Source organism: Phacochoerus africanus, chromosome 10, assembly GCF_016906955.1.
Source record: "Phacochoerus africanus isolate WHEZ1 chromosome 10, ROS_Pafr_v1, whole genome shotgun sequence".
Classification (NCBI taxonomy): domain Eukaryota; kingdom Metazoa; phylum Chordata; class Mammalia; order Artiodactyla; family Suidae; genus Phacochoerus; species Phacochoerus africanus.
Window position 1 is genome coordinate 131,359,413 of NC_062553.1, and position 20,110 is coordinate 131,379,522.

Genomic DNA, 20,110 nt, shown 5'->3' on the forward strand with positions numbered 1-20,110 from the left:
ATCTTCAGTAAACAAGTGCTTGTAATTTTTTTATATCAGAATTTTTGAGTTTTTAAGAACATTTCTTTCTCTTCTCCACACCCTTTGCTTTGAGGCTTGGTAATGAATTAAAATTTTTTTTTTAATTCTCCTGTTTGTGAGACCATTTGAAAATTTCATCTGGCTATTTGGAGACAAATTAGGAATTTACAATCCCACAACGTGGTGATTCGAAAAAGGTTGCTATATCAGTCTGCCCCAGAAACTGATTCCTTTCGAATCTGGAACCTTCAGGATGTTCTTATCTTGGAGAAAATTGCTAGTAGACTAAAAATGAATAACACTGAGTGCATCATGTCCCTCATTTTCTTTGCCAACCTTAAATAATGCTTCGAATAGATTACAGGCATCAGTTCTCCAAGTTTTCCTTCTTGGGACTTCCTTTCTACACCCCTCCATGTGCCAACACAAGGATTCCAAAACAGACAACTCTTAATTTGTGGAAGGAAAAAGACGGGTTTGGAAAAAGAGTAACACAATCTGAAAGTCTTTTAAGATGCATCTCGTACAGCAGAAACTGGCACAACACTGTAAATCAACTATAATTTTTAAAAAACAAATTTTTTTAAAGATGCCTTTACTGTCCGTGACAGACTAGCGGCAATCCTAACAGAGATGTGTGCAAACCTTCGTGGACAGGTCTGATGAGATCAAAAGAGGGAGGGTGTCAAAACATCTCGGATTCCATGAAACGCCAGGCAGGTACTGTCGTTTCTGGACGCAAACATACATGGTGGAGCATACTTCCTCCCTAATGCTTTATTCTTACCTTTACCAGTGGCTCTTTCATTTGCTGAAAAGGTGTGTCATTTTTGGCAAACCAGATTATGGATAATTACATTTCTCTAAGAACAATGTTTACGTACAAAAAAATTACCCAATGCAGCATCAACATGTTAAAGGATAATAAGAGAGTGATAAAATGGGATTTCTGACTTGCCAATTGCCTCAGCTGTATCTCGCCACTCGGGGGTATCTGAATTTGATGACCGGGAGCGTGACAATCATCATCGACACTGTGACAAGACTGATTATGACATAGACAGGCAACATGCCGCTCAGCTATGCATGAAGTTTCATGTGAAATTTTCCTGCCTTCAGTCCTTGGCTTGATCTACATGTTTAAGAATCCACATGAATCAATTAGAGATGTCTCAGAGTTCCCGTCGTGGCGCAGTGCAGATGACTCCAACCAGGAACCGTGAGGTTGCGGGTTTGATCCCTGGCCTCGCTCAGTGGGTGAAGGATTCGGCGTTGCTGTGAGCTGTGGTGTAGGTCACAGACGCGGCTCGGATCCCGCAGTGGCTGTGGCTCTGGTGTAGGCCGGCAGCAACAGCTCTGATTCGACCCCTAGCCTGGGAATCTCCATATGCCACAGGTGTGGTCTAGGCCATTTGTAGTCCTGCCTGCATTGGGTGGTTTTAGTTTTCCACTGACCTTAGTCACAAGGCATCATAATTCTAAGAGGCACCCTAACAGATTTCCTGTATTCCCGACATTCTCCTTACCTCCACTGCGGAAGAGTAGTTCAATCTCCCCTTGGTAGTCACGATCGGTCACCCCAGCTGACACTATGACTCTCCTTTTCACCTGACATTTCAGAGGCACCAGGAGCTCCGAGTAGTCAGGTGGCAGTATTAACTTTCAATTCAATGGAATCCTTGTTGAGTCTCCTGATGGAAGCATTTCTCCCTCTGGAACTAAGACCTATGGATCAGCAAAGCATAAAGTCACAGAAATAAGAAGCAAAAATTTTGCTAGTAGGTCACTAGAGGTAATAGTCAGTGGTGCCACTCCCATTTCCACCCCTTGGTCACTAGATTCATGAATCCTGGCTGTCACAGGAAGAGCACCATATAGTGGACACTGATTTAGAGCCTCACCTGAGAGAACCTTACCAGAGCCCTGAAAAGTACTGCCGCCTAGCTGGCCTTGTCTCTGAGTCTTCAAAAGGCCATTCTACTGTTTTATTGAGCCAGCTGCTTTAGGACGGTGGAGAACATGGTAAGATCGGTAAATTCCATGAGCGTGAGCCCATTGTGGCACTTCTTTTGCTGTGGTTTGAGTTCCCTCATCAGAAGAACACATGGAACATCGTATTGGTGAACAAGGTACTCTGTAAATTGTGGGTGGTCTTGACATAAGCACTGTATGCAGAGAGGGCAAACTATAATCAGAGTGTCTATTCCTGTAACAGCAGAACACTGCCCCTTCCATGAGGGAAGTAGTTCAGTTAATCAACCTGCACTGGGTAGCTAGCTGGTCACCCTAGGGGAATGATGCCATATGGGGACTCAGTGTTAATATCTGTTGCTGGAAGACTGGGTACTCAATGGTGGCCATGGCCAGTTGGCTTTGGCGCGAGGGGGTCCGTGTTGCTGAGCCCATCTGTAACCTCCGCCCCTGCCATCATGGCCACTTTGCTTATGAGCTCATTGGGCAATGACCCGAGGGCTGGGAAAAGAGGCTGACTGGTATCCACAGAACGTGTCATCCTAACCTATTGATTATTATCAGCCTCCTCTGCTGACATCACCCTTTGGTGAGCATTCACGTAGGACACAAATATCTTCATGGCTTTGCCCACTCAGAGGGATCTATCAACATACTTCAATTTTCCAGTCATGTTCCTTCCAAGTCCCTGATCATCCAGCCAAGCCATGGCCACAGCCTAGGAATCAGGATGCAGTTGCATGCCTGTCTTTCTCTCCTCCAAAGCAAAACAACCAAGGGCACTGCCCAAAGTCCTGCCCACTGGGAGGGCTTGTCTTCTCCACTATCCTTAAGGGATATCCCACTAAGAGGCTGTAGTGCTGCAACTGTTCGCTTTGGGGTGGTGCCTGAATGTTCCATAGAACCATCAGTAAACCAGGCCTGTGTCTTCTCCTCCTCCGTCAGCTGGTCATAGGGAATGTCCCCTGAGGTCATATGCACAGGCTGGGAAGGAGGAGGTGGTGTAGCATGAGCAAGGACCATGGGCTTTTGGGCCACTTCTTCATGCAACTTACTTGTGCCTTCTGGGATCAAACCCAATCTTGTAAACACCACTGCCATTTGATGAAGGAGTGTTGCTATGCATGCCTACCTTTATAGCTTTGTGAGTCAGAGAACACCCCCACACTTGTCTGGAGGGTCTAAGGCATTTTGATACAGAGAGTCAGTCTCAATTTACAACCCAGGTGCAGGGTTGTAATACAATAGTGCACATCAATCTTAACTTCGCACTTTCCAAGGACACAGGAGCCTGGGTCTACTTCATAGTCCAAGCCTGATGTCAACCCCTTCAGCCACAGTCCAGCTTGGCTTTGAGACTTTCAAATGCTGCTTCATTTAAATATTACCCTTTCCCCAAATCCTATAATAGTTCTACATTTTCCTTGGCTAAGATTCCTGAGATTGCTCTGGTGAGTGGTCTCCTTCCTTAAAATGGGTTGGGAAGCTTGATAGTATCAGACAATAGGTTTGCTCCTAGTCTTCTCTTTTTTTTTATTTTATGATTTTTATTTTTTCCATTATAGTTGATTTACAGTGTTCTGTCAATTTCTACTGTACAGCAGAGTAACCCAGATATACAGATGTGTGTGTGTATTTTATCTTTTTCTCACATTATCCTCCATCATGTTCCATCACAAGTGACTGGATATTGTTCCCTGTGCTATACAGCAGGATCTCATTGATTACCCACTCCGAATGCAATAGTTTGCATCTGGGACCATTCTAATCAGTATAGATATTAGAATGAGATGAGGAAGTTACACAGAAGCAAGTTAGAACAAAGGGGATTGTCCCTTGGAGACAAGGTAAGAATCCACTAACAGAAATCATGATATGAGGGTAAGACACAAGAAGTAAAGGTGCTTTGATGCCAAGCCTAAGTGTTGGTCTGGTACAGCCTGAGAATTTTTGGCCTTGAGTTCAGAGCTGTCTGAAGATAGGGAGATGGAGTTAGGATAGCAAGGAAGATTCATTGGCTTCAACCGGGGAAAGTACTAGGGAGGTAGGAACTGCAACCCCGCTGGTTGTGAGCCAGGGATGTAAGTTCAAGAGCAGCAGCCTCTGACTTAGGGAGTTGATGGGGCCTCACCCTGGGAGATGGCCTGGGAATGAAATTCTGTGAAGGACAAAGTGCTTCCTCCCCCATGGGCACTTCATCTCCTTGAAGGGAAAATGCTAGGGAGGAAAAGAAGGAAAGAATAAAGGGAGGACTGGTATAGCTGGTGGCAAAGCCCAAAATAATGGACTTGGGAGTCAGGGAAGCACCTGATGATACAGCCGTGTACATGCAGGTTTCATGCGCGAGTTGGGACCGTGCAAACCGACGGAAAACACATTGAGCCCAACACACGGGTGATCTTAGGGCTTTATACCATTTTCTGAGCTGCATGAGGGCCCCATAGGAATTGACTCATTTTTCCTTTTTCTTTCTTTCTTATTTTTCTTTTAGCATATGAACCCAAGAGCCCTGCTCAGAGGGAGAGGTCGGGAACCCTGAGTTGCTGGCTCGTCACAATCTCTAGAGTATTTGTCTGCAAGCAGCAGTGGATGGATCACTGTGAGAACACGATAATATTTTCATCTGTGACTGAATATTCTAGTCTGTTTCTGCTCCTTTTAGGGAGAGGAAAATTGTTCCTGGTTATTTTGGTCTGAAGTCTTTCAGAACTTCCATTACAAACCATAAAGCAAGTCCAACTTCTGAGAAATTCCATTGCAATGAATAATTTTAAATGTATATTTACATGGTGAGGTATGGAATCTCTCTACTCTCTAAAGGTCATCTTTTTATATTCTATTTTTAAAAATAAGTTTATGACGAAAAGAACCTGACTACATTTCCTGATTTGTGATATGAGCAGGTATGGAGGGACTACCTGGGTCAGGTGGGAAGGAGAAGATGAGCTGTGAGAGCCAGTTTTAAGGTTATGTATCCAGTCGTATGTAGAGCAACCCAGGCAACCAAAAGGAAGCCTTGATATCCCAGCAAATTCTCCAGCACCATCGTGACAGTCTCTTGTTCAAAAGATGGCAACGTTACCTCAGCTCCTTCCCTGTAGCACAGAAAGCCATGGCCACCATCACTGTCCCCGCACACGTCTAGAGATGTGTCACTATTTCTTTGCTTTGTTTTGTTTAAACCTCCGCCTCATAAGTGGGAAAGGAACTTCGAGATCTATAAGGAGAAAAGTGAATGTGAAAAGTCAACATAAACTGATTACTACAGCCATAATGTTTATAATGCTTTTCTAAACCAACGGCTTTTGCATCTTTTTTTACTGCAACCAGTGGTATACACAGTCTTAGACGTATTGGTGTACGTAGGAATATACAGATAAATAGCATCAAGTTTCACAAAACGTTACACTCAACGCACTCAGGATTCTTCTCTTTTATCTTTCATTTTACAAAATGCTGGTCGTGAGTCACTGCACTGATATCATGACCTACGATAGAGTGGCAAAAAAATAATGCTTTCATGGTCAGTCTTAGCAGATAGTTCACTAACCTTTATTCCAAAATATTAGCTAAAAGCAATTTTGTTCTCTAATGTCAGACTTTTTATGTACAAAGGCTCTACTCTTTGGGGGGGGGGGAGATTTTTAGGGCCACATGGAAGTTCCCAGGGGTCAAATCGGAGCTATAGCTGCCAGCCTACTCCACAGCCACAGCAACAGGGGATCGGAGCCACATCTCCAACCTCCACCACAGCTCACAGCGTCGCCAGATCCTTAACCCACTGAGCAAGGCCAGGGATCGAACCTGCATACTCATGGCTACTAGTTGGATTCATTATTGCTGAGCCACAATGGTAATTCCCAAAGGATCTACTCTTGAGTCTTTTTTATTTTTTGCTTTTTAGGGCCATACCCATGGCACATGGAGGTTCCCAGGCTAGAGCTGTAGCCACTGGCCTACCCCACAGCCACAGCAATGCCAGATTTGAGCAGCTCACAGCAGTGCTGGATCCCCAACCCACTAAATGAGGCCAGGGACCGAACCCATATCCTCATGGAATAATAGTTGGATTCGTTTCCATCGCGCCACAGTGGGAACTCCCTGAGGCATATTCTTGTGGAGGGTTTCCTTCATGTTTGCCTTGAGGGTCCAGAGGTCAACACAGATGTGCTTCCTCAGGAAAATCAAGATCACACTCGTCCTTCACCGTTTCTGACGTCAGCCCCAGAGGCCGAACATCTCCTCCACCCCAGAAACACTCTTTAAGGGAAATCTTTATGAGAACTGGCTGGAAATTTATCCAGCTTGACTCAGGTGACACCTGGGGAGACTCTCATTGGACTAGAAATGGCTTAGAAAGTGGTACAAAAATAGGGACAGATTAAACACCTAAGGCATTTCATAAAATGATATGCGGCACAGTCGTGAAAAAAGAATGTCAGTCTGTGTGTAATGAACCAATATTCAAGGTCTAGTCTCAGGTTAAAAAGAGTAAATTAAGTACGCAATGTATAATAAACTTCCATGTGTCTTTAAAACACTGTCTTACATGTGCATAGACTATTTCTGGAAAGTTCCATGAGATATTAGTAATAGGATTAGTAATTGCCTTTGGCAAAGAGAACTAGAGGCCTGGGAGTCTAGGATGATGGAGATTTCATATTTTGGTATAACTTTTCATAGCATTTGAAATTCTTATTTTGCGTATATACACACATTACTTTTTCAATTAAATGTAGCAAATTTTTAAAAAATATTATGGAGGAAGGAAGTACTTGCAAAATCATTAAGATGAAGGGAGTCTTCCTTGAAAAAGTCATGTAAACAGATGTTTATTATAGCACCAAAATTATCTCTCTAATTTACATGTCATATAATTTACAAAGAGTTTCACATCCATTGCCTGACATAGTGCTCACGACAACCTTTTGAAATAGGGGGACAGTTTCTAGAAGCCACAGTTTACAAATGGGAAAATGAAAACAAAAAACCCTGAAGCCTAAAGGAGTTAAAAATCTAGAGCATATATAATTACTGAAAGGATTAAAGAAAGAAGTTTGGAGTCATTTATGTGATTGTGATATATAGATTGTGTTTATATTATTATGAGTCACCAAGTAGTTTATAAAAAGAAGTATTTTTAAAGCCTTTAGAAATATTACTTGCAATATTGGTCTCTTGCATGAAGGAAGAAGGAGGCAAAAAAAAGAAGCCTACTGAAACTCTTTGTGTAAAATATGCCTAATATTAGAACATAAATTGTCATAAATGACTGGTTGAAAATAAACAGTAAAAATGTTTCATTCATGGGGAGTTCCCATCAGTGGTGCAGCGGAAACGAATCCGACTAGGAACCATGAGGTTGCAGGTTCAATCCCTGACCTCTCTCAGGGGGTTAAGGATCCGGTGTTGCACTAAGCCGTGGTGTAGGTCACAGACGCAGCTCAGATCTGGTGTTGTGGTGGCTGTGGCGTAGGCTTGCAGCTATAGCTCTGATTCGACCCCTCTGGCCTGGGAACCTCCATATGCTGCAGGTGTGGCCCTAAAAAGACAAAAACAAAACAAAACAAACAAACAAACAAAAAACTTCACCATATAGGAATTTTACCTTTAAATTGGAACAAATCTAAGATAATTACCTAAGTGAAAAAAGAGAGAAATTATAAATCATCACTGCTAAATGTTGACTAATACCCCAGAAGTTGATGGCTACTGTCACTGTATCTCCCAGAGTCCCCAGACAAGTCAGATTTACACCTCCGGTCCCTGAGGAACTATTCATGACACCCCTTTCACTCTCAAGGGTATCCTAGTTTGCGTGATACATTTTATCCCCATTCTATTAAATATTACACTCCAGGCTCACACACTTTTAAGACCCTCACGTTCTAAGGTTAGGACTTCATCTCAAAAAGAAGAACTACCGTCATTCAGGCAAAAATCTGAAGAACCCATGTTCAGATTTTAGCTGCATATATGACTCAAATAAAAAAAGAGTAGTTTGTAAATCATTACCCACCAGCAACTGTTGGCTTTATTAAAGAGATTCATAGTGAGAAGGGAGCCTCAAAATTTCCATAATTTGTAATTACTCTATTCACTAATTACAAGGATTATGCCCATGGTCCATGTAGTTACATCATTGCTGTGACTTTTTTCCTGTTAGAGGTGTATTTCTTCCTTAGAACAAGCAAATGAATCGTAGTCAAGCTGGAGATAATGGTAACAGCATCCTTTACTCAGCAGGTAAGCAGACCGTCTATCCATAATAGGTAATTACTGAACGATTAAGGCAGTGCCATAGGTTGTTTATAAGATAGGTTTACTTGCTACCTTCTCTAAAGCACTTGGCATTAAAATCGAAGTTACTTAGTAGAGGATTACTTGAGGTTTTCTGTGTAAAGTATTAAAGAATATTTTATTTGTTCTTCTGTGTTTACATTTACACTTTTAAAGAAATCCTTTTAGAATATATTTCACATGCACGTACACACTCAGATTCTCCCTCTGAGGGTGTTGAGACTTGGTTCTGAATCTGACAATTTGACTATCTCCTGTGTATCTGTGAATGTGTGGTTGTGTGTGTGTCTTCTCTTTGTTTCTCTCCTTTCTTTACATCCTGGATCTTTATTTCCTATCAATTACCCACCAGACTTTTCACAAAAGGAGCCTTGTGAGTTTTTCCTTAGTTCTAATCATCACTGGTTGAGTGATTGCTGTCACGGCCTTCACTGTCACTGCTGCTGTCGCTATCACCTCCATTGTTGTCGCCATTACCAGCCTTGCTCTTGCTGTCACCTTCATCGCTACTGTCAGATGCACTGTCACTGCTGTCACTACTGTCGCTGTCACTGCTGTCACTACTGTCACTGCTGTCACTGCCATCACTGCTGTCACTATCACTGCTGTCACTGCTGTCACTGCTGTCTGATTTGCTGTCACTGCTGTCACTACTGTCACTGTCTGATTTGCTGTCACTGCTGTCGCTGTCACTGCTGTCACTACTGTCTGATTTGCTGTCACTGCTGTCACTACTGTCTGATTTGCTGTCACTGCTGTTGCTGTCACTGCTGTCACTGCTATCACTGCTGTCACTACTGTCTGATTTGCTGTCGCTGCTGTCACTGCTGTCGCTGCTATCACTGCTGTCACTGCTGTCGCGGCTGTCACTGCTGTCACTACTGTCTGATTTGCTGTCACTGCTGTCGCTGCTATCACTGCTGTCACTACTGTCTGATTTGCTGTCACTGCTATCACTGCCGTCACTACTGTCTGATTTGCTGTCGCTGCTATCACTGCTGTCACTACTGTCTGATTTGCTGTCACTGCTGTCGCTGCTATCACTGCTGTCACTACTGTCTGATTTGCTGTCACTGCTGTCGCTGCTATCACTGCTGTCACTACTGTCTGATTTGCTGTCACTGCTGTCGCTGCTATCACTGCTGTCACTACTGTCTGATTTGCTGTCGCTGCTGTCACTGCTGTCTGATTTGCTGTCACTGCTGTCGCTGCTATCACTGCTGTCACTACTGTCTGATTTGCTGTCACTGCTGTCGCTGCTGTCACTGCTGTCACTACTGTCTGATTTGCTGTCACTGCTGTCGCTGCTATCACTGCTGTCACTACTGTCTGATTTGCTGTCACTGCTGTCGCTGCTATCACTGCTGTCACTACTGTCTGATTTGCTGTCACTGCTGTCGCTGCTATCACTGCTGTCACTACTGTCTGATTTGCTCTCACTGCTGTCGCTGCTGTCACTGCTGTCTGATTTGCTCTCACTGCTGTCACTACTGTCTGACTTGCTATCACTGCTGTCACTGCTGTCTGATTTGCTCTCACTGCTATCACTGCTGTCACTGCTGTCTGATTTGCTGTCACTGCTATCACTATCACTGCTGTCACTACTGTCACTGCTGTCACTGCTGTCACTGCTGTCGCTGCTGTCACTGCTGTCACTGCTGTCTGATTTGCTGTCACTGCTGTCACTATCACTGCTGTCACTGCTGTCACTGCTGTCACTGCTGTCACTGCTGTCTGATTTGCTGTCACTGCTGTCACTACTGTCGCTGCTGTCACTGCTGTCACTACTGTCTGATTTGCTGTCACTGCTGTCGCTGCTGTCACTGCTGTCACTGCTGTCTGATTTGCTGTCACTGCTGTCACTACTGTCGCTGCTGTCACTGCTGTCACTACTGTCACTGCTTTCACTATCTGATTTGCTGTCACTGCTGTCACTACTCTCACTACTGTCATTGCTCTCACTGCTGTCGCTGCTGTCGCTGCTGTCGCTGCTGTCGCTGCTGTCGCTCTCACTGCTCTCACTGCTCTGGCTGCTCTCTGATTCAGCTTTGCTGCTGCCTGATTTGCCACTGTCATCGCTCCCATTGTCACCATTGCCATCACTGTCACTATCATTCGCATCAGATGTGTCATCATCCTCATCCTCTTCTTTGGAGTCACTGTCGTTGCCATTATCATTTGCTTCATCAGAGTTGTAAGAAGTATCTCCTCGGCTACTGTGGTCATCATCACCTTCAGAATTGGCATCATCACTGCCATTAGACTCCTCACTGCTGTTGGGATCATCTCCTTGCATGGATTTACCATCAAACTCATAACTGTCGTATCCTTCACTGTTACTGTCGCTATGTGTTTTGCTGGGTCCAGGCTTATTTCCGGGTTCTGATTTGGGGCCAGGTCTTTGCAGGATGTCAGCCTCGCCTTGTGTCTTGACACTTCCTTTGCCCACAATCATTCCATGTTGGCCTTTACTCTCTCTGTCTTCACTGACTTTCCCAGCTTCTTTGGTGATATTGCTTCTGTTGCCACTGCGGGGAGCTGCAATTTCTATTCCCTATGGAAAGATGGAGAAAAGATGATTAATTAGTGAATGTTATGCTACAAAATCGGTCTACATTGGTCTGAGGAAGACTGACTGGAGAAAGTGGCTAGAGAACAGGAGTTCAGCTTCCAGTACTTGAGAAACATCTGTCTGTGAAAATGTGCTTCATTCAATACTTGAAAGTACTCTGGTGTTTAGATTATAGACAATCCCACTCATGTTTGTACCCAGTAGCAACTTTTGTAAAGGTGCATGGTGCGTAAATTAATTATGTAAGACTCTAAAAGAACTGTAACCAAATTTTCAGAAGTGTGTGCTTTTTAAAATTGTTCTACGTCAAAGTCTAGTAAGGACTCCAGCTTCCCCACTAAACATTCAAGTAATTTAGGTGCAAAAACACATGACCATGGAGTTCCCATTGTAGCACAACGGGATCGGCGTTATCTCTGCAGTGCCAGGACACCTGTTTGATCCCTGGCCAGGCACAGTGGGTTCAAGGATCCAGCTGCACAAAACTGCAGTTCAGATCTGATCCCTGGCCCAGGAATTTCACATGTTGCGCGGCGGCCAAAAAAGAAAAAACAAATACGTGACTGTTTGTCATGATTTATTTTCATGCTACCACCAGGGAAGGAAGGGGAGAATTTAAACCGCTTTTGAAAGAAATCAGCTTCATAAACTAACCTTATCTTGGCTCTGCCCAATAGCAAGGGGCTCTGATATTGCAGTGACTCCACTTGCCACAGCTTTGGTTTCTCTCTGATTGGGTGTCTGGGTGTCCTCTATTCTTTGGCTACCGCTTTCTCCTGGAATATTGTCAGAATCTTCCTCGCTCTTGGAGGTGTTGTCTCCGTCAGTGGCATGGACAGCTTCTCTGTCCCCAGGGCCCTCATCTTCACTGCTAATTGAATTTTGACCTAAGCTATGGTCGTCCTCCTCCTCCACCTCCTCCTCTCCATGACTCGGATTCTCCTGGCCCTTGATGGTATCAGCAGTCTTTTCTCCATTCCCCGTGTCTTCACCTTCATCGTCACCAGAGCCCTTGTCTTCCTCTTCATCTGCTCCATTCCCGCTAGGACTGCCATCAGAATTATCCGGGCCAGCAAATTCTCTATTGCCAGCTCCACTTCCCCCAGATGTTACCCCTGTCTCCTCATTGCCATTTATCTCACCTTCTCCTGGAGGTGTTGTTTCACTTATACCTCCCCCATTTCTACAGAAATTCCCATTTATTTCATCCTCATGACCTATACTGTTATTGCTTCCAGCTACTTGATATCTGTCTTCTGGGACCACAGTGGCATTCTCACTCTGACTTGCATTTCCAACATCCTCATTTTTTGAATTCTTATCAGTAATCCCATTAACATTGCTCCCATTTGCTGTTCCAGAGTTGTCAAGAATGCTGACTTGCCCTCTGAGGCCATTTGCGGGGCTGCTGTCCCCTCGTCCATGGAGCCCATCGTGGCCATATGGTTCTGGTTGTCCTGCGTCCCCATTCGGATCCTCCGGGTTCTCTTCTTTGTTTGCTAACATGGGACGTGCAGAAGAACTGTTCCCTCCCACTTCTGCCCACTCAGAGCCATTTCTCTCTCCTTTGTAACCATCTTTGGTATCCTGCTGCCTTCCTATTTCATGGTCATGCATGGGGATGCCACTTCCTTTGGTGGTGTCATTGGCATTTAACTCATCCTGGAAAAGAGAAACAATTCAAAATAAATTGTGGACATCAGCTTAAAGGAAGGCAAACTGAAAAGATGAGCATCAATTGCTTGTAAGTTCGTGGAATCTAAAAACAGCTTAGAAACGCATTATACATCCTATACCTGTACTGGCGCTTTCGATTTTGCTAGAAGATTTAAGTTCACACTTTTGTCAATAGCATGCCTCTCCAATGGCTTGATTTGAGGAACCTACAAAGGTGAAAATACTGGATTTGAAGATATTCTTATTGCACGTGTGCACACGCACACACACACACACACACACACACACACCTTTCCCTAAATGAAGAAAAACAGATATAACATGAAGGCCAAACTATGATCTATTTGGGCAGAAAAGAGAAGTGTCTTCTTAGAGTGCTTATGAGAATTTAGACATGGCACACAGATATTTTTCATAACAGTTACCAATTTTATTGAAGTATTAACCAGACCACTTACCTCAACTGTAAAAAGGGAAGAGTCTTTTATAAAAACGAGGAGAGAACCTTGGTGTTTCTTGCGATAGCTCCACACCCACTTAAGTATATATTCCTGGCCCAAACCCAAGAGAACAGTAGGTCTGACCAGAGCCAGGACAGAAGTGAAGGTAAGTACTTCATAGAAGTGCTATGCTACTTTTTCAGGAGCACAATGGAAACAGTTGAGAGATTTCTTAACCAAATAAATACCCAAGTGCTTGGTATTATGAAAACACATCAAAATATTAACCATAGCAGCTGGCTAATACAATTACAAATGGTTTGATTTTCCTAATTTTTCTTTGTTGGTGTTTATCTGTATATTAATTTTCTACAGGAAGCATATAGAAAAAAAACTCTCTGAATGAAACATTGGTTTTTCCCTTTGTTGAAAAAAAAGTGATTTATTTCCTATTTTTCTTTCTTGAAAACTTCTTAATCAATACTGGCTTCATTGCTATTAGAATGAAATTCATAGGCCTTGAGGAAAGATGGACAGTCTCCATGGCTTCTGAACATTAAATGTAAATTAATCTGAATGAACTTTAAAAGTCATAATCCTTCCACAAAGCCAAGAGTTTCAATGGGAAAAATGGGAGCATGACTTGGAGTGCATATTTGGTTTTGTTGAGACTCCCAAATATATCTTGTCAAGTCTTTCATGCAAATCTAAAAGTTTAGGCTCCACTGATCGGAAAGGCTTCCAGGAAGTCATATCATATAGTGTTAGCTTAAAAGAGAGAGCAAAGTAAGAAGGTTTTTTTGAGGAAGGCATACTTACTGGAATGGCCCATGCTATTGCCCAAATGCAAAAATATATAATTATCTTCATTTTCTTTAGGAATATTAATCAGCGGCTGTTCTGGCAGAAAAAAAAAAAAAGAATAGCACAAAATTACTTAGAAGGCAAAAGATGATAGCCCTACAATGTATTACTTTGATCCGTAAGCATTTGCCATTTTCCTAGGTGAGGAGCACACATCCAGCAGGAGAAGAAGCTGCCCAGACTCAATGTTCCTGAACACACCTGGAGCGTTCACAGAGACGTACAAGGCACCACCAAGCTCAGCATGGATGGAGCTACCTAGACCCTTGGCTGCCTTTGCCATTAAAGGGGTACAGCCAGGTGCTTACAGAAGCCATACCTACAACCTTCTGCTTCTACTGTGCTGACGGCAATAATATCTCTTCGGAATAGTTTTAAGCAAGTATCAGCTAATTCTATTAAGATCGTGCTTAAAAGATGAAGCTCTTTTCATCCCCATTCCAAATCCATACAGTCGGACTTTACTAGACTGTAAGGGAAGGAAATCTCCAGCATGAAGACGCCCAGGTCGGTGGAAAGAATGTGGGGTTTGGATTCAGAGCCCTCCTGGGTTCCAGTTCTGCCTTCGCTACTTGATGTGTGAGCTTAAAGAATTTAAGGAGTTTTATTAAGCATTCGAGTCCTCCGTCTGGAGTAATTAATAATACCCACACTTTGGGGTTATCTCAATTATCTTAGCAGAAGAAATTTCTCTGAGAAGGCTTTTCTGACTCCACGTTAAAGGGCAGGTGGTGTGTCTCTCTCCTCATCACACCTGGCAGCTTCTGCACGTCACGCTGGTAGCACTGTCCTGTTTCCACGGTTGAAAAACAGCCTGGTTACGTGTATGTCCCCCCACCAACCCCACCTGAGAGCTCCTGAGGTCCAGACTGCCTTGATGATCCCTGCCTTTCAAAACATGATGCAGAAAAAGACTTTTGGGGAATGCTGTTGATGAATAAATACTTAGGAGTATAAGCAACGGGTTGCGCTTTTCCGGGTATTCAGCAATCTCTTAACACATGACAGTGATTATGATGTGGGAGTTTTAAACCCATGATCCTTCATTCCTGTTAGAGCGCACAGTCAGACATGGATACGCATTTTGATACATCGGGATAGACAGACATGGAGTTCATGAGACTCAAAATTTTAAATTGCTATTTTCTACAGGTTGGATTTCTTGACAGTAATGATGCTATTACTACAGGAAGGAAGGGAGAATTTTACTTTTATTTCATGTACTCCCCCTGGGTTTATACTTTATAATACAGGATGTCATAAGACAGCCTTGATTGAATTTAATGTTGACAGTGGAAGCCTCACAAAACCTCAGCGGATATCAACTGTCTTTGAGGTACTGGCATTTTTCACAGGAGAGAGGATCCAGTTCCAGAGCTACTGAGAGGAAAAAAATGTGCTTACTCGTATAGCTGTTCAGCAGAAAGCCAAAGGTAGCTAGTCCGCCTTCAAAAATGCATAGATTTTAAGCAGAGCCGAGGTGACACCAGGACAGTATAAGGCAGAGTCCTGGGGCACACACGTCGACGTGCAGCTGTTTAGTGAGCAGAGGCTGGGCTGTACTTTGCCGTCCCAACCTAATTATTAGATAGTCCCTGCCGAGGGCCAGTCTACACTCTGGTTTGGAGGGAACGGGGTGTCCTGGAAAGGTACCTACAGTGAAGGCCAGGGTTTTGTGCAGCCCATTTCTAAACTGCAACCCAGCAATGTGGCCGTGATAGGCTTCCTTCAGCTCCACTCAGAAGGGCTGCACCACGCACAGTGCTGCTCGCCCTGTAGCCCCGGGTTAGAAGACGCTTGAAAGACAACTATGGAAAGGGCCTCGATTTTGTCAGCCTGAAAGCAGAAATGTGTGAACCCCCTTCAGATGATTCCGTGAAACCATCTGAGATTTTACTTAGTTAATTGGAACGAAATGAGATTTTACGTAGTTAATTTGAATAAGTTAATAAAACCTTGAAAAACAAAATTAAAGTCCTGTTTCAAAAGCTCAAGGTAAATATTTTAAATCTGAGTTACCCGATTGTTTATCAAAACTGATCAAAACAACCAGATAATTATCGTTTTCACTTCAGTTTTCCAATATCAAACATGGTTTTTAGTAACATGTCTTTTATTTTCCAAATGTATCATTATGCCATATAAGACAGAAAAGGTATGTGAAAGAAATCAGAGTCTCCAGATATCCTAAATAGAAGTATTTTAATCTAGTTTTAACCCCCTAATGTCAACTGGCAAAATAACAATAATAATATTTTTTGGCCAAAGATTGCTTTTTCAGAGACCCAAAAATGAATGTAGACTGAGATTCATTCTCTGATTCAACAGACATTTGAAGGACTAATGTGGGCCAGATACTGAGCCCTGGGAACAGATATGAGCCCCACCTTTGTGGAGCTTATCAATAAGTAGACTAGCCAGACTCTGAAATAAGTGTAACGTAATGTGGTAAATCAAACTCCCAAACCCATGTTTATTTCTTAATAGAGTCAGTGTTTACATGTTACTATTTGAAAGAGAAAGAGACTGTTTCTTTCCTTTTTCATTAAATCCTATCAAATCTTGCATTGCAAAGGTTAGGCTAAAAAAAAAAATGGCTTTAACTAGATTCAAGGTCCTTAAAGATGGTTTTTCTGGATAAAAAAATAACGGTAATGGAGCTTTAGAGAATTTTGCATAAAATATTCTAATCACTCATTCTGCTGTTAATAGATTAGATATAAAATATGTGCTTCATCTTACATATACTTTTTTTGACTGTTAGCAACTGAGATTTTAACATACTAGCTGTGAAAACAAATTTTATTCTTCAGTGATGCACTATTTTGCTAAGTGGAATTACCATCCCTTACCACATAATTTTCCATTATCTTTTAATACACAGCCTTGATTTGACAAGTCAAAAGGGAAGGAAAAACGTCTAATCACAAGGGTTATTCATTTCTTAAAATCACTTTGGCTTCTTCTCTGAAAGTGAATTTCATTCTAAAGGAATCAGTTGGTTCTGAGTAAAGAGAATGTTTCATCTTACCTTAAAAGCCTTCAAAGGGACTTTGAAAATCCAGGATTTCTTATCTTTCTCTTTGAAGACTGAGAGTGGCACCCTGTCCTGGACTTTTGCGTGACAATTTTGTACCTGCCGAAATTTAAAGTCAGTTTGATAATTTTCTCAACCAATCACTGTTTAGGATCCTTGATATGGGGTTATAAAGTGTCACCGTGTCTATGAAGCACATAATAACGTCCCCCACTTCCTTCACTTGCTGATATGTATTTGCTCACTGAACCATTCGGTTCCAAAGGGACTAGACTTACTTTCACTTAATTAAATAGCTCCTGAGAGGCTGTTTTGCATCTTAAATATAGAGAATCAGTGTAACGTGTCTAAAAAGAGCCACTTAAACTCTGTCACCCTGACATTTCTTGTCTTTCTAAGGTTGGCAATCTAAGAAAACTCTAGGTTTCTCTAGTAAATATGCTGCCTACTTAGGACCCCTATCATTCCTGAGGTAGGTATTAAAGTTTCTGTGCTATAATTCAAGAAACTGCCCACATGCAACAGCCTTAACGTTGCTAAGGGGTCTTTAACAATCTAGAAATAGTAACTCCCATGAAATCTCTCTGACCTACATAAACAGTGATGTGAAGTTTAAAAATGTATCGATTTCGTATTCACACTAAATTTTTAAACTAGATATTCAAAATACCAAAACTTATTGTAAGGTAGCTGGATGTGCAAAAGTGCATACAGATAACAGATGTAGCTCTCAGTCATCTCTATTATTTGTGCTGGCTGTGAAAGGTAAAATAGAAAACCAGACTGTAATTCCAGCAGAAGTTTTGGTACCCGAACTCACTGGACACACCCTACAATGCAGGTAATCCCTAGGCCAGTTTTCCAATCCATGAGGTCAAAACCTTGACAGTTTGGTGAAGCTAACATGGAAACAGTATGGAGATTCCTCAAAACCCTAAAAACAGAACTGCCACATGATCCGGCAATGCCACTCCTGGGCATCTATCCAGAGAAAACCGTAATTTGAAAAGATACAGGTACCCCTATGTTCATCACAGCACTATTTACAATGGTCAAGGCATGGAAACAACCTACATGTCCACTGACAGAGGAATGGATAAAGAAGAGGTGGTACATACACGCAATGGAATATTACTCTGCCATAAAAAGAATGAAATAATGACATTTGCAGCAACATAGGTGGACCGAAAGATGATCATACTAAGTGAAGTAAATCAGAAAAAAACCAAATACATACAAGATCACTTATAGGTGGAATCTCAAATACCACAATCTATGAAACGGAAACAGACTCATGGACATAGAGAACAGACTTGTGGCTGCCAAGGGGGTAGGGTGTGGGAAGGAAGGATTGGGAATTTGGGACTATTGTATACAGGATGGATAAACAACAAGATCCTATTGCATAGCACAGGGAACTATATTCAATACCCTGTGATAAGCCGTCATGGAAAGAATATACATATACACACATATGTATAACTGAGTCACTTTGCTGTACAGAAATTAACATAACATTGTAAATCAACTAAACTTCGATAAAATTTAAAAAGAAAATTTGACAGTCCAAAGTTCTGTACTTGTTCAGAATTGTCAGGAATATGTCGATTTTTTTAATGTCATGACATCACAGGGTGTGGATGGAAGTAACTGCTGCCCAACAGTGGTAACTCCGGAAGTTATATAGAGGACTAATATTGGGGAAGCAGTGAGACCGACAGGCAGAGGAGGGGGTGGAAAGAGGATTTGCCTGGAAGCTGCGCTTTCATAGCAAGCACTCCATTTTTATTTAAATGGCACGTTCATGTGGGTGACTTAAAGGGCCTAACCAAATTGGAAGGAGTCTTAAGTCACTCCTGGGAGCAACACAACACATCACTCCCACACACATACTAGTGGCGGTTATGAACTGAACCTGCCTTCTGTTTCCTTTCATTTCAGTTAGCATGAATGTTCTGATCTTTTGCTAATTTTTCCCAGATTTCAGCAAAGGGTTGTAGAGTCACACCCTCAGCCTTTTTTCTAGATCTTTCTCTCCCAGCAGTGAATCTCTTAATTTTAACATCTTTTGCCATTTGGATAGGCAGAGATCTTTCAATATCATCAGGCCTTGGCTCCTTTCTCCTTCACAGTTCTTCTTGCAGTGCGTTTCTCTCCTCTTGCATTTTATTATAAATAGCTAGAAGAGGCCAGGCAGCATCTTCAACACTTGGCTCAAAAACTCCTGGGCTATATATCCAAGTTCATTGCTTACAAGTTCTGCTTTCCACATAACTGAAGAACACAATTCTGCTAAGCTTTCTGCCATGAGGATAACAAAAGTCCTTGTTCCTCCAAATTCCGACAATGCTTTTCTCACATCCTTCTGAGACCTCACTAGCAGCTTCTTTAACATCTATTTTTGTATTCTCAGTTTTCTAGGCTCTACCCACTGCCTAATTCCAAACATTTTAAGAATTTTTTATGGCAGCACCCCACTTCCATGTACCAAAATCTGTATTGCCTAACAATTTGCCAAGGATACCTTGGCTTTTAGAGGGCTCATTTGGCTAGGTTAGCCTCATCCAAATAACCTCTTTATCTCTGATTAGTAAACTCAATCACACCTGCCAAATCCCTTTTGCCATATAATAGGACATAATCATGAAAATGAAATTTCATCATACTTACTTGTTCTTTCCACACTCAAAGGAGAGAGGATTATACAAAGGAGAGGGTCATTGGGGGGGGGGTCATCTTAAAATTCTGCCTACCACACATTTTAGGCTACAAAGAAAGGAAATAGATCAATAGTTTCATAACCTAGGGGGAGGGGAGGGGGTGGAGGAAAGGGATTTTAAACGGTCATGGGGAAATTTTGTAGATACTTTTCATTGTCTTAATTGTGATTATCTCATGGGTATGTGCATATGTCGAAACATCAAAATGTACACTTTATATATGTACACTTTATTGAGTATCAATTATACCTCAGTGACGCTATTAGGGGAAAAAGTAATGATCATATTTCAAATTCCATAAATTGAGAAGTTAAAACTATGGTTTTAATAAGGGCTCCCAAAAGGGAAACACAAACTTCAATTTATTGTGGAAAAAATTAACTAAAATTTAAGATCTGGACTCAGAAGTCCACATCAATTTATTAACTAAACACGTTACCTATAAACCCTTAATTAGAATTATTCTTCTGTTCCTAAGGAAAGAGTTTGGGATGGAACTATTAATCTA

At 42.2% G+C, this 20,110-nt stretch overlaps 2 protein-coding genes across 2 annotated transcripts in view; both read right to left on the reverse strand.

Moving 5' to 3' along the window:
• Positions 1-8,081, reverse strand: part of DMP1 (dentin matrix acidic phosphoprotein 1) — a 33,830-nt gene extending 25,749 nt beyond the window's left edge. The window contains exons 1-3 of the mRNA XM_047797958.1: positions 7,601-8,081; positions 5,075-5,209; positions 1,548-1,746 (exon numbers count right to left, since the gene is read on the reverse strand). The gene's annotated coding sequence lies outside the window, so the exon portion shown is untranslated. The remainder of the gene's footprint in view (positions 1-1,547; positions 1,747-5,074; positions 5,210-7,600) is intronic.
• Positions 8,082-8,209: 128 nt separating this feature from the next.
• The window catches only part of DSPP (dentin sialophosphoprotein), a 122,605-nt gene continuing 110,704 nt past the window's right edge, over positions 8,210-20,110 (reverse strand). Inside the window, exons 2-6 of the mRNA XM_047797956.1 lie at positions 16,877-16,981; positions 13,801-13,881; positions 12,661-12,747; positions 11,519-12,526; positions 8,210-10,846 (exon numbers count right to left, since the gene is read on the reverse strand). Coding sequence (XP_047653912.1) covers positions 8,684-10,846; positions 11,519-12,526; positions 12,661-12,747; positions 13,801-13,851 — 3,309 coding nt within the window. The 5' untranslated portion in view covers positions 13,852-13,881; positions 16,877-16,981 and the 3' untranslated portion in view covers positions 8,210-8,683. The remainder of the gene's footprint in view (positions 10,847-11,518; positions 12,527-12,660; positions 12,748-13,800; positions 13,882-16,876; positions 16,982-20,110) is intronic.